The sequence below is a fragment of the Dromiciops gliroides genome, chromosome 1 (genome assembly GCF_019393635.1).
Source record: "Dromiciops gliroides isolate mDroGli1 chromosome 1, mDroGli1.pri, whole genome shotgun sequence".
Lineage (NCBI taxonomy): Eukaryota > Metazoa > Chordata > Mammalia > Microbiotheria > Microbiotheriidae > Dromiciops > Dromiciops gliroides.
In genome coordinates, this window is record NC_057861.1 from 183,410,207 (window position 1) to 183,421,306 (window position 11,100).

General features: G+C 41.1%; 1 protein-coding gene across 1 annotated transcript; it reads left to right on the top strand.

Moving 5' to 3' along the window:
* Nucleotides 1-1,463: 1,463 nt before the first annotated feature.
* Nucleotides 1,464-5,488, top strand: ID4 (inhibitor of DNA binding 4, HLH protein). Its single transcript, XM_043978344.1, has 3 exons — nucleotides 1,464-2,527; nucleotides 3,325-3,383; nucleotides 3,989-5,488. The coding sequence occupies exons 1-2, from the start codon at nucleotides 2,084-2,086 to the stop codon at nucleotides 3,367-3,369; spliced, it is 489 nt and encodes a 162-aa protein (XP_043834279.1). The 5' UTR covers nucleotides 1,464-2,083; the 3' UTR covers nucleotides 3,370-3,383; nucleotides 3,989-5,488.
* The last annotated feature ends 5,612 nt before the right edge of the window (nucleotides 5,489-11,100 follow it).

The following is an 11,100-nucleotide window of genomic DNA, read 5'->3' on the forward strand; positions in this document are numbered from 1 at the left end:
ATTCATTTAGCTAGGTACTCTGACTCCTTAGAGTGGAGTGAGGAAAGGTCAGTGTGCTTGACCTCTAAGATCTCTTCCGTCTCTAAATCCATGATCCTACGATCTATTTCCCCATTGACTTTGAGTCTTCATTCCCTTTACCTATGTGAAGAGCCTTATTTTGTTTCGGGAGAGCTTCGAAGGTAAAAAAGGGCTGCACCAAAAGTTCAGTTAGCCCATAATGTTTCCAACCCTTGCAGAAAGGCCAGCCGTTAGGAACGTAACACAAAAACTCCAAGAATTAACAGGCTGCAATTCTGTTTGCGACAGAGTAAGGACACAAGAAAGACTCAAGGGACTGTAAGTGTTAATTTTAATGTACTGTTGCAAAGAACAGGAATTGGACATTTTCAGCGTCATATTTAAAACATGGTACATTGACTAATACGTGAAGTGGTGCGTTAATGGGCTAAATTAACTTACAGATATGAATTTTACATAAAATGGATTAATATTATATGTCATAGTGGAATTTTAAATACTCCATCTCCATGAATTTTTAATAGTTACGTGCTCTAATTTAATGCTCAAAGCAATTGTTTTTCTTGAGCCCACTTTTGTGTTCATTTTGGACAGGAGCAAAAAGAAAAAAAAAAATCCCCAGGACCCACAATAAGGTTGTTATTTGTAGTCTCCTTTCCTGGGACTTGTATCCAGCATTCGAGATTTTTTTTTTTTTAAGATGGAAAGGCTAGACACTTCACTCTAAGATTATATTTCTGGACTTGTGAAACGGCTTTGCTCCTGATAAGGAAAGAACGAAAGAGCACAATAAATGTGCCTGCGCGAAAGAAAACACGATCTGTTTTTCTTAAGGTGCTCAAGCCAAAGCAGCAGGGACTGAATGGATCAGCAGTGGAGGGTCTCAGCGCGTTTTTTTTTCTTTCTTTTTAATTGTATTAAGCTAATGTGAGGCTAGAGATGGGGATGGCTAGAGACGAGGACACAGAGCTCCTCCCGTGCAGTGCATGGGCACAGAGTGTATTCCAACCCCACATTACACATTCCCGCAGTTCTTCATAGGAACTTCTTATTCTCTCTCTCTCTCTCTCTCTCTCTCTCTCTCTCTCTCTCTCTCTCTCTCTCTCTCTCTCTCTCTCTCTCTCTCTCTCTCTCTCTCTCTCTCTCTCTCTTCCCCCCCCCCATTCTCCTCCCTTGGGCACGCACCAGCCTTGCCCACCTTCTCTCGTTCTTTGAGCCCAGACCCACAGCGTTGACGGAATGGAGCATCCTTCCCATTGGCCCAATCGTCATTCCCTGAGGTGGCATCGTCCGCCTGATTGGTTGGTGGCCGCGGACCTCCCGCCCATCCCCTTCATCCCCTTTCCCCCCACCCTCCCCACCAACGCCACCCTAAACCCCACCAACCCTTTCCACTCCCTCCCGCCCCTCGCGCCCCCTTCTTTGGCTCGCGCTCCTCTCCCTGGGCCGGCGTGCGAGCCCCGCCTCCTGGCCCTCATTCTCTATAAATAAAGCTACGCTGCGGGCTGGGGCGAGAGCATAGTGGAGGCGAGAGCGTGTTCAGGAGAGAGGGAGTTAAGAGTGTGGTTTCAAGGAGAGGGAGTGAAAGCGCGATCGAGGGAGAGAGCTCGGTGAAAGCGGAGAGGAGACAGCTGCAGCAGCAGCAGCGGCGGCGGCGGGGGCTTTTAGTCTAAGCTCGTAGGGAGGGAATCAGGAACAGGGGTGGCTTGCTTTCTTTTTCGTGCATGTGTTAGCTTCTTTCTTTCTTTTTTAAAATTTATTTTTATTCTCACGGTCCAGTGGTGCTCCGCTGAACAGAAATTCCCTCGCCAAGCCCAGAGCTCGATTCCAGAGACAGGCGGCTCTTGCTGTCAATTGTGTTGCCAAAGGACTAGGAGCGATTCTCCCGTGTGTCTTAGGACTGGATTGAGGGAAGGGAAGGATAGGGACAGGGACAGGGAGCGAGCGCAGGCTGGGGGTGGCGACGACTGGGCGGGGGGTGTTCTTCTTGCCCTTTCCTTTACCCTCCCGGGTCTCCTCTTCGTGGCCGAGGCCGGAATCCGCTCTCAGAAGGGCGCGCACCATGAAAGCCGTGAGTCCCGTCCGCCCCTCGGGCCGGAAGGCGCCGTCGGGCTGCGGCGGGGAGCTGGCGCTGCGCTGCCTGGCGGAGCACAGCCACAGCCTGGGCGGCTCGGCGGCGGCCGTGGCTGCGGCTGCGGCGGCGCGCTGCAAGGCGGCCGAGGCGGCGGCCGAGGAGCCGTCCCTGTGCCTGCAGTGCGATATGAATGACTGTTACAGCCGCCTCAAGAAACTGGTGCCCACCATCCCGCCCAACAAGAAAGTCAGCAAAGTGGAGATCCTGCAGCACGTTATCGACTACATCCTGGACCTGCAGCTGGCGCTGGAGACGCACCCGGCTCTGCTGAGGCAGCAGCCGCCGCCGCCGCCGCCGCTGCATCACCCCTCCTCCGGGAGCTGTCCCGCCGGACCCCCCCGGACTCCGCTCACAGCCCTCAACACGGACCCGGTAAGGGGGCGCCGCTCTCGCCGCGGGCGGGGAAAGGGCAGGGGGTGGAATGTGCCCTGGAGCTGGCAGGCTGGCGGGCTGCGCGGGGCGCACGGAGCCTGGGAGCTAGAGAGGGACGTGCGCTGCGGTGGGGGAGACTCGGGCTCCTGGGAGCAAGGGTAGAACGAGCTCTCCAGGTCTTGTTGCGCGCGGGCGGGCCGGGGGCGTGTAGCTAGCTGGCTGGTGCGAGTCCCTTCTTGAGGATCCACCCGAGGCAGTCTTTGCTGGGGAGGAAGGGCGATTGATGTTAAGGAAGATCAGGACCAGCCCGCAAATCTGAAGAGTAGGGGCAGGGGCCGGAGAGGGTTTTCTTGCCCTCTCTTTTGCAATCCGGGGTGGAGTAGGGTGGGTTGCTGGTCTGGGTCCAGGAGAGAATGACAGCTACTCTTCTCTTATAATCGGGGAGCCCGATTTCCCCGATCCTGCACGCCCATTCATTCTTAATCCGTAACCGCCAGCCCTGACGTGTGGATAGAACGCGGAGAGGCGACCGGACCGGGCTGTCTTTCTGTCCAGTCCAACCAATCTGTCTGATGGGTCCTGTTCAGTCTCGCCTGGACTTGCTTGTCGGAACATAGAGCCGTCCATCGTGTGTGTGTGTGTGTGTGTATGTGTGTGTGTGTGTGTGTGTGTGTGTGTGTGTGTGTGTCTGCGCGAATGCTGTAGTCACTGAACAAAACCTAGTGTTATGAATAGGTTCATTATTCGCCCCTGATAACTTTTCCCCCTTTTCTTTTACGTTTTTGTTGCTGTTTCAGGCTGGTGCTGTTAACAAACAAGGGGACAGTATTTTGTGCCGCTGAACTGCACTCTTAAGGTGAGTGGTCATTTGCCTTTTTTCTCCAGGTGCCCAATAAACCTTCTTCATTCAGCTTCTCCTCTCTTCCCCACCCCCCTTTTACCCCCTCGGGTCCACAGAGCGCTTCACCAGAGCTGTGCAAACTCTCTGTAACTCAATTCCTCTACACCCCTCCCTCCAACCTAGTTAACAAGTTAAGGCTGTTCTTGCCCTCCTTCGGTAACTTAGGGCTCACTTTAAATGGAGGCGAGATCAACAGCTCTCCATCTTTCTGGAGCGTCTCTCCGCCTGTCTGTCAGGCAGGTTTCTCCTCGACTTTTTTTTTTTTTTTAAGAGAGGCACTAACACTGTTCCGGTTTATTTTACCAAATGCTTGGATGGTAGAAGAAAGAAATGGGTTATTGGGAAAGGGGCTCCAGGGAGGATTTCCCTCTCTCCAATGCTTCTAGCAGGGGCTTGCAGCTGTGTATTCCTCTGTTTGGCCTAGCCTGGGAGCTGTGGTTGTTGTTTGACCTGGTTTGTTTTGGGTTGTTGATCAAGCATGTCTTGTGTTTTGTTGGTGGCGCCAGTTAGTCTGGAGCAGAATGGTTCACACACCCCCTCTATTCATTCCTCTTCCACAGGTGTGCAGCAGGCAGAGCCAGAGGAGCACAGAGAGAGACAAATTAGAGAGGGAGGGGGAAAAAGGAAAAAAAATCAGCCATCAGAGGAAAGGAGAAAAAAATCAGCAAACCCTAGAATCCTTTTCATGGTCATTCCAAGAAAAAAAAAAACTTTTCACCCTTTTTTGCACGTTCATAAGCATTTAAACATGTTATCTGTTTTGTCTCTTCATTTCTAGCAGCTGTGAATTGTACATTTCTGTGTTTTGGGGAGGTGGGGTTAAACTTTTGAGCAGAAAGTGTGATTGGACTGATGAATAGAAGACCAAGATTAAATCAAACTTTAGCAGTATACTTTGTGACCAAGGAGCTGAATTTTTTTTTTGAAGCTTTACTAATCTACCAGAGCATTGTAGATATTTTTGACATCTATTGTTTAAAATAGATGATTATATTGGGGCCAGGGAACTTTCTTCTCCCTGTGAGAATGTTACATATTGTATAGATAACTGAGTGACATTTCATACTGTGTATATATAGAGATGTTCTATAAGTGTGAGAAAAGTATATGCTTTAATAGACTACTGTAATTATAAAATATTTTTAATTAAATATTTTTTGTAAATATTATAAGTGTGTGTTTTCTTAATCTGTGGGAATATTTCTTTTGGAAAATTATTTTTCAGCTCAGTTACAGAGCTGACAATATGAAAGTATCTGGAATGTCTTTTTTTGTTTGGTTTGGCTTTTAATTTGTTTTTGTTTTGCCCAATGTCTTAGACTCGGAAGTTACAGTTATAGCTAGTGGTCCTGCATGACTGCATGAGATGTTTAATCACAAATAAAACTTGTTCTGAGTCCATACAAAAATGTGTTTTCTTTAATATAGATGGAAAACCTTGTATTTGTACCATACATTTCTGAAAATACACTGTCAGTTTAGGTACAGGGCTTTTTAGTGTGTTATATAAGAAGAGCATTTAGAAGGAATATGCCGACTTTTGTTTGTTTTTCTTTTAAAGATATAAAAAGTGGATTCTAAAGACTTTTTTGAATATTGGGTGGGTAAATGCTTGGATCTTTAAGAGTGTAAGAAATCTGTTGTTGCATCAAAATGGAAAGAAATTTACTCACCAAACTTCATTTTACACTAAAGCTTAATAATCACAAACTTACATGTCTGTACAGAATAATAAATTAAAGAAACAAAAAAGTGTTCTCTGCTTGCAACCAAAGGACAAACTCCTACTAGTAAACAGTTACTGTTTCCTTCTCCAAAGAATAAGAATAGGTGACTGGGGAAAACAGAATAATGGCAAATCCTTCAAGCAGGGGTGTGTTGTAAGTCAGTTTTCAAACGTTAACTTAAGTAGACCAAAAAAAAAATCTGATGGCCGCATCTAGATTATTTTTTATATAAAATGATTTTCACTACAGCTGTGTTAGTTACAGTTAAGGAACTGTTAAGTCTCTTGTGATGTGTAACTTTTACATGTGAACATTAAAGTAGATTTACCTGTCTTCTACTGTGATTCTTTGGCCTTATTTCTTCAATCCTTCACATTTATTTGAAGGGTCTATTTTTAATTTCTTTTTCTTTTTTTCTTTGGGGCAATAAATTTTTCCAGATGAGATATTACTATCAAGGCTATGTGGATGTCAGATATCTTATGGAATCAGTAGCCTGCACACAGGTTAGATGGAATTTTCAGAGCAGGAGTGAATTAAGTAGGATTTAATTGGGTGCTTTGTAAATAGTTGGACAACTCTGTGTAACATGGTCCTATTTGATTAAAAAAAGAAGTGAGAGGATTTGTTTCAGATTATAAAAGAATCAAAAGTATTATAGGCCCAAGGAACTTTTTATTAGACTGAAGTCAAATATTTGTGGGAAAATGAATTATCACGGTCACCAGTTGTGAGTTGAAGTGGCAATACATCGAATAAACAAAATCGAACATTTTCTAAATCAAAACATAGTAAGGTCCATTAGACCCAAGCAAGTCCAAATCCTTTCTGTTTATTTGACCTCTTTACACTTTCTCCAACATCAATTTCTCTCCTTACTGCAATGACACTCTACTGGTTGATATTTATAGAATTTAATATATTTGATGTTGATTCTAGTCAAATCAAATATGGGCTTGTTGAAATGAAATTCATCTTTTATTTCAATACTCTTCATCCAAATAATGCATCAAGAGAATTATACTGAAACATTCTGCTGAAATTCCAAAACTAAAAAATACTGATGACTATATTCTTTGTTTCTTAAAAGGAGGAGGAGTTTTCCCCTTTTTATTCCAATTTAATTTGGGGGTTAGTAAACATTTGATACTCAGCCAGTGTTTTATTTTAGTTGAACATTTGTCATGCCTGGCTGCTGAATTGTACCTAAACCAACTGACACACGTAAGTTTTCCTGGTAGATTATAAATCTTTAATTTTTTTTTAAAGCAGTGTTTTCTGATTTTGCCTATTGGTGCTACATTTCTCTTACACCAGTTTACCTGGAAAGGAAAAAAGAGTTTAAAGGACATAACTGTTCCATAGTCTTTATTCCATTCAAGAGTTGACTTATCTCTCTACTAAGCAATAGGAGATGGGTAGCAATCTTTTTTTCAAACTGGGCAAGTCCCTGTTTAGAAGGAAAACATGTATTTGGGATCTATGATTTCATTCTGCAAGTTAGATACTTATAGTACAGAAGTTGTTCCTGATGCCAAATGTTTGACTGAAAACAGAAAAATTCAAATCAGTTCTCCAGCTATTTGTAAATATCCAGATAATTGGTTCAATATCTAGAAACTATCTGGATATCTGACTGGGATTGTTCTATTTCAATTTGGGTTCTTGGCAAAGATTAGACATAAAAATGAAAGAGGCATTTATCACATCAAAAGGAAAAAATGTATCTCACACAGTGGGTGCTATTTCTAGGGTTGTTATAAAATCCTGACATTTCAAACATCTCTGATGTTTAAAAGTGAAAAATCTGGTTTTTCCTTTTAGAAAGCATAAATACTTAGGACTTTTGTAAGTTTGGCTTCAACTGTCAGGCTTTAACTGCATTGCTAAATCTTTTTTCGTAATTTTGTTCCTCAAAATCTCAAGGTTTGGGTGCCCTCTATCATAACAAATTGTCCCTAAGTTGACATTATTTGGTGCTTTTTTTAAAACTTGACTTATACAGTTACTTGGTTTTTCATTATGAAAGAGTTAATTTGATTGATTACTTCAATTAATTACGTCTTCTATAATATGAGAGAAAAATGTAGCTCTATTTTTAAAAAAATGTTACTCAAATTTAATTCAGCACTTTGCTGAGTCCCTACTATGTGCAAGATGCCATGCTAATTACTGTGAGTAGATGATTCAAATATTATCAACACATGGTCCATGCTCTCAAGGAACTTAAAACAAAAGAAAATCCTGGTTTAATATCTGGGAAGATGTTCTCCCTTCACAATCTGCTAGGTGGGTCATGGTCCTTCAAATGAAAGTTCTGGAATATGATGGATAGGAAACTTGACCTTAGTAAATAACAATAACTTTAGAAGCTATAATTTCTATAGCTCTTTAAGACTTAGAGAGCAATGCATGCTGAAAAGAACATTTCTGCTCTCATATAGATACAAATATCTTTAGCAGGCTGTCATCCCTACTTTGATTATATAGGAAATAACTAATCCAATTCTCCACTCTCAGTTCTACTGGACCTAACAATATGCCCTCCAGAGCAGCCTCTCTGAAAGCCCTCCCATTTATCGTCCTCCACAAGGGGATATGAATTCTTTCACTACAGTGTAAACGTTGAATATAAATCTTCCATCATTTACTAAAAGTTTAAGTTTCAAACCACGCATACAAGAATTATTCCTCTCACTACCTAGCTATTAAAATTTAAGGTATTTTATGAAAATCTTAATGCTGCTTAAAAGAATCATGGCATAAGCAGTATTTGGATATTAATTTGAATGATGGCTATAGCTCATTCTTGCAGCAATCAATATGAAAAAGGTGCTGATGGAAAGCTTTGCAAAAGAGAATCTAGTGCATTTCCTTAATTAAAAAATGGAGTAAAGATCAGTCATATATATCTAATTGAAAGTGATCTAAATGTTTCATTGAATTGTTTAAATATAGATTGTTTTCAAATACTTCCTGACAAGTACGAAACCACCTACAAAAATCTCTGGCCTGTCGTACAAAATCTTAACAGAAAAAACTTTCTCATCTGAACCCTGTTGCTTATTTCTTCTATACCTACTAAAGCAAAGCAGTTCAGAAATGGAGGCTGAAGAAGTAGCTATATAGCATTCAAAGGTCTCCATGGTGTGTTCACACAGGGGAACAAGTGGAGGGGTCCGTGCAAATTGAAGTTAATGTGAAAATCCCTTCTGTGTTAGTGAAAAGAGTAAACCCAACATTCCTAGTAGCAAGAACAACAGACCCGGTTCACATTTTACATTTCTTGGCTGGAAAGTAAACACAGAACCCCTGAATTTGATCTTAGAAGTCAGAATATAAATATCCTCAACATATTTTTGCCTTGATTTTCTTGTGCCTGAATTACTTTAACATTAAAATATCATATCCAAAAGAATTTCTCAAAAATTTTCATGGAAGTGAACCCCAATGGGCTGTCTTAAGTTGGAGTGTGCACTCACCATTTACTAAAAGATGTAATAGCGCTCTTCCTCTCTCTATCATGTAAATCACATTTCAGCCATTTCAAACATACATATTAAAACTATACATCAATAGGTCCTTGGAAGCTATTAAGGCTTCTTACCATATTTAGAAATTTTTCTTCAGTATATATTATTTACCTATAAGTTATAGTGTTAATTCAATGAAAAGAGTAACCCACTATGTTAGTAATTTTTAAAATAAAAGATGAATCTCATCAGTCTGGGGAGACAAAGAAACAATCTTCCTTCAGAACGAATTTGACACCAAATAAAATTGAATACTGAACTTCCACATCAACCCAATCACCCCCATAACACATTTTCCCCTGATTTTCCTTGCCATTCCAGCTGATATTTTAGTGCTTTATAGGATCACATAGATATTTTCTTCTTTATATCTTTTTAGACTGGTTTTGAGTCCAGTGTCATTGCCAATAGTCCCCATGACAGTATGTTATCTGAGAGTGTTGTCATTAGATGATAAAATTAATTCCTCTGACCATGGCAGCAGGCCCCTGAACCTTTACTTTAAATCTATAATCTGATAGTTAAATTCATGTAAATAAAGGGACATGATTGTCCTAAACTGAAGGTTACTGTAACTTCAAAATCCGTTAGAAAAGCATTAGGTGATGAAATTCAGAGTTGCCATATAGATGCTTGAAGATTCCCAGGGAAATGTTGACATAAATAAAATACTTGCAATAGTGAGGTGTAATGGAAAGTATATTTAGCAAATGCGTTTTGACAGACTATGCTTGGAGAAAAAAGACTTGAGTTCAGTCCCAACCTAGTTGAAGCATCACTTCCTAGCAGTGAGTGAAGCATTCCTCTCGATGTCTCTGTTTTCATATCCATAAAGTAGAAATCCCAGTTTCCAGGAATTCTGTGAGGATTAGAGATAATGCAAACCATAAAGGGCTTATATTATTGCAAGCTAACAATTCAGAGGCATATACTTAGTATTTACTCTGTGTCTTTGGAAACATTTCACAACTACTCATTGATTATGGTTCTCTCCTGATGCCACAGGTAAAGGTGCAGCAGGACTTTCTCCTATTAGAAAGAGTTATTGATTTGCTCAAGTAAAGGTGTAGGCAAGCCCAGAGGACAAGGTTCTGAATTTACATACTCCCAAATCCATATGCTGACTTTGAGACCGCAAACAGCCTTTGACCAGTCTTTGCCCCTGAGTTGCATGGTACTGTGAAAAGATTGCTGAATCTGGAGTAAAAAAAAAAAAATTAAAAGCCTGGAAGCAATCCCTGCCTTCTTCATTTACTGCCTAGATAACTAACCTTGGGCAAGTCACTTTGCTCAAAGCTCCCCCTTCCCTCCCCCATAACATTTATAAAATAGGGGGTTAGGTTTTAGGTCTTTTCCTGCTCTAAATCCATGCTTCCCTGACATTTTCTACGCCTAGTCTCACATGCTGTTTATAGACTGACAATAATGAATAACTTCTGGTGATTCTCTGGCTGCAAACAAGGGAACGTTTGCTTCAGTAATGCATGCTCAGGGCACCACCCCAAGTTATAACTGGTTAATTGGGAAGTGACAAGTCAGAAAGCCACTGACAAAGCAAATTCACCTTTACAATCATCTTTCTTTTCCACACCCTCTGGAAATACTTTGTTATTTCATTTGAAAAACCCAATTTAAAAGAAATTCTTTATAAAAAAACCGAATAAACTGAATCTACAATATTATCTGTGCATGGAACTCCCATCAAAGAACTTCTACAACCATGGATCAGAACTCTCTCTGTGATTGTTTACTTGTTTACTTTGTTTTGTTTGTTTTATCATTAGGTGGTTAAGTGACATATCCAGAGGGGTACAGCTCATTTCTGTCAGAGGAAGGACTTGAACCCATATCTTCCTGACTGAGGCCAGGATATTCTTTCCCATATTCCCTATTCGGATTTTCCTTTCCCCTCCTTAGTGGAATATTTCCTTATTTCAGAAATGGAAGAGCAGGGTCCAAATTTGCAATGACTAAACAATACTATTCTTGACTGATTTAACCTGAATTTTCTACATTTTAGAAAAACTGTTTATATTTATGTGGCACTTTATGGTTACAGAGAGCTTTATATAAATTTCTTCTTTTGATTCTTACAGCACCTGTTTTGTTTTGTTTTTTAAATACAGAAAGGGTTTGGTGATGGTGTCATTTCCCAATGACTCCCTTTACTGCTACCCCACCCCCTACTTCTTTGTAACAAAAGAGTGTAGTTAAGCAAAATAGAACAATCCACCAGTCACGCATGATCACTTATGCCTCATTATGTACCTATAGTCTACCACCACCACTCCCAACCTCCAAACTGGTTAGCAGGAGACAAGGATGTTTCAATACTAGGCTTCTGAAGTTCAAATTGATCACTGCATAGACCAGATTTCTAATTATTTTCTATTTTGTTTTCCTTGTCATTAT

What these genes read in the sequence shown, in the direction of transcription:
- ID4 (XM_043978344.1), top strand. Translation starts at nt 2,084, where the DNA reads ATGAAAGCCGTGAGTCCCGTCCGCCCCTCGGGCCGGAAGGCGCCGTCG. An exon ending in CAGCCCTCAACACGGACCCG is followed by an intron (nt 2,528 to 3,324) that starts GTAAGGGGGCGC and finishes TTGCTGTTTCAG; the next exon opens with GCTGGTGCTGTTAACAAACA.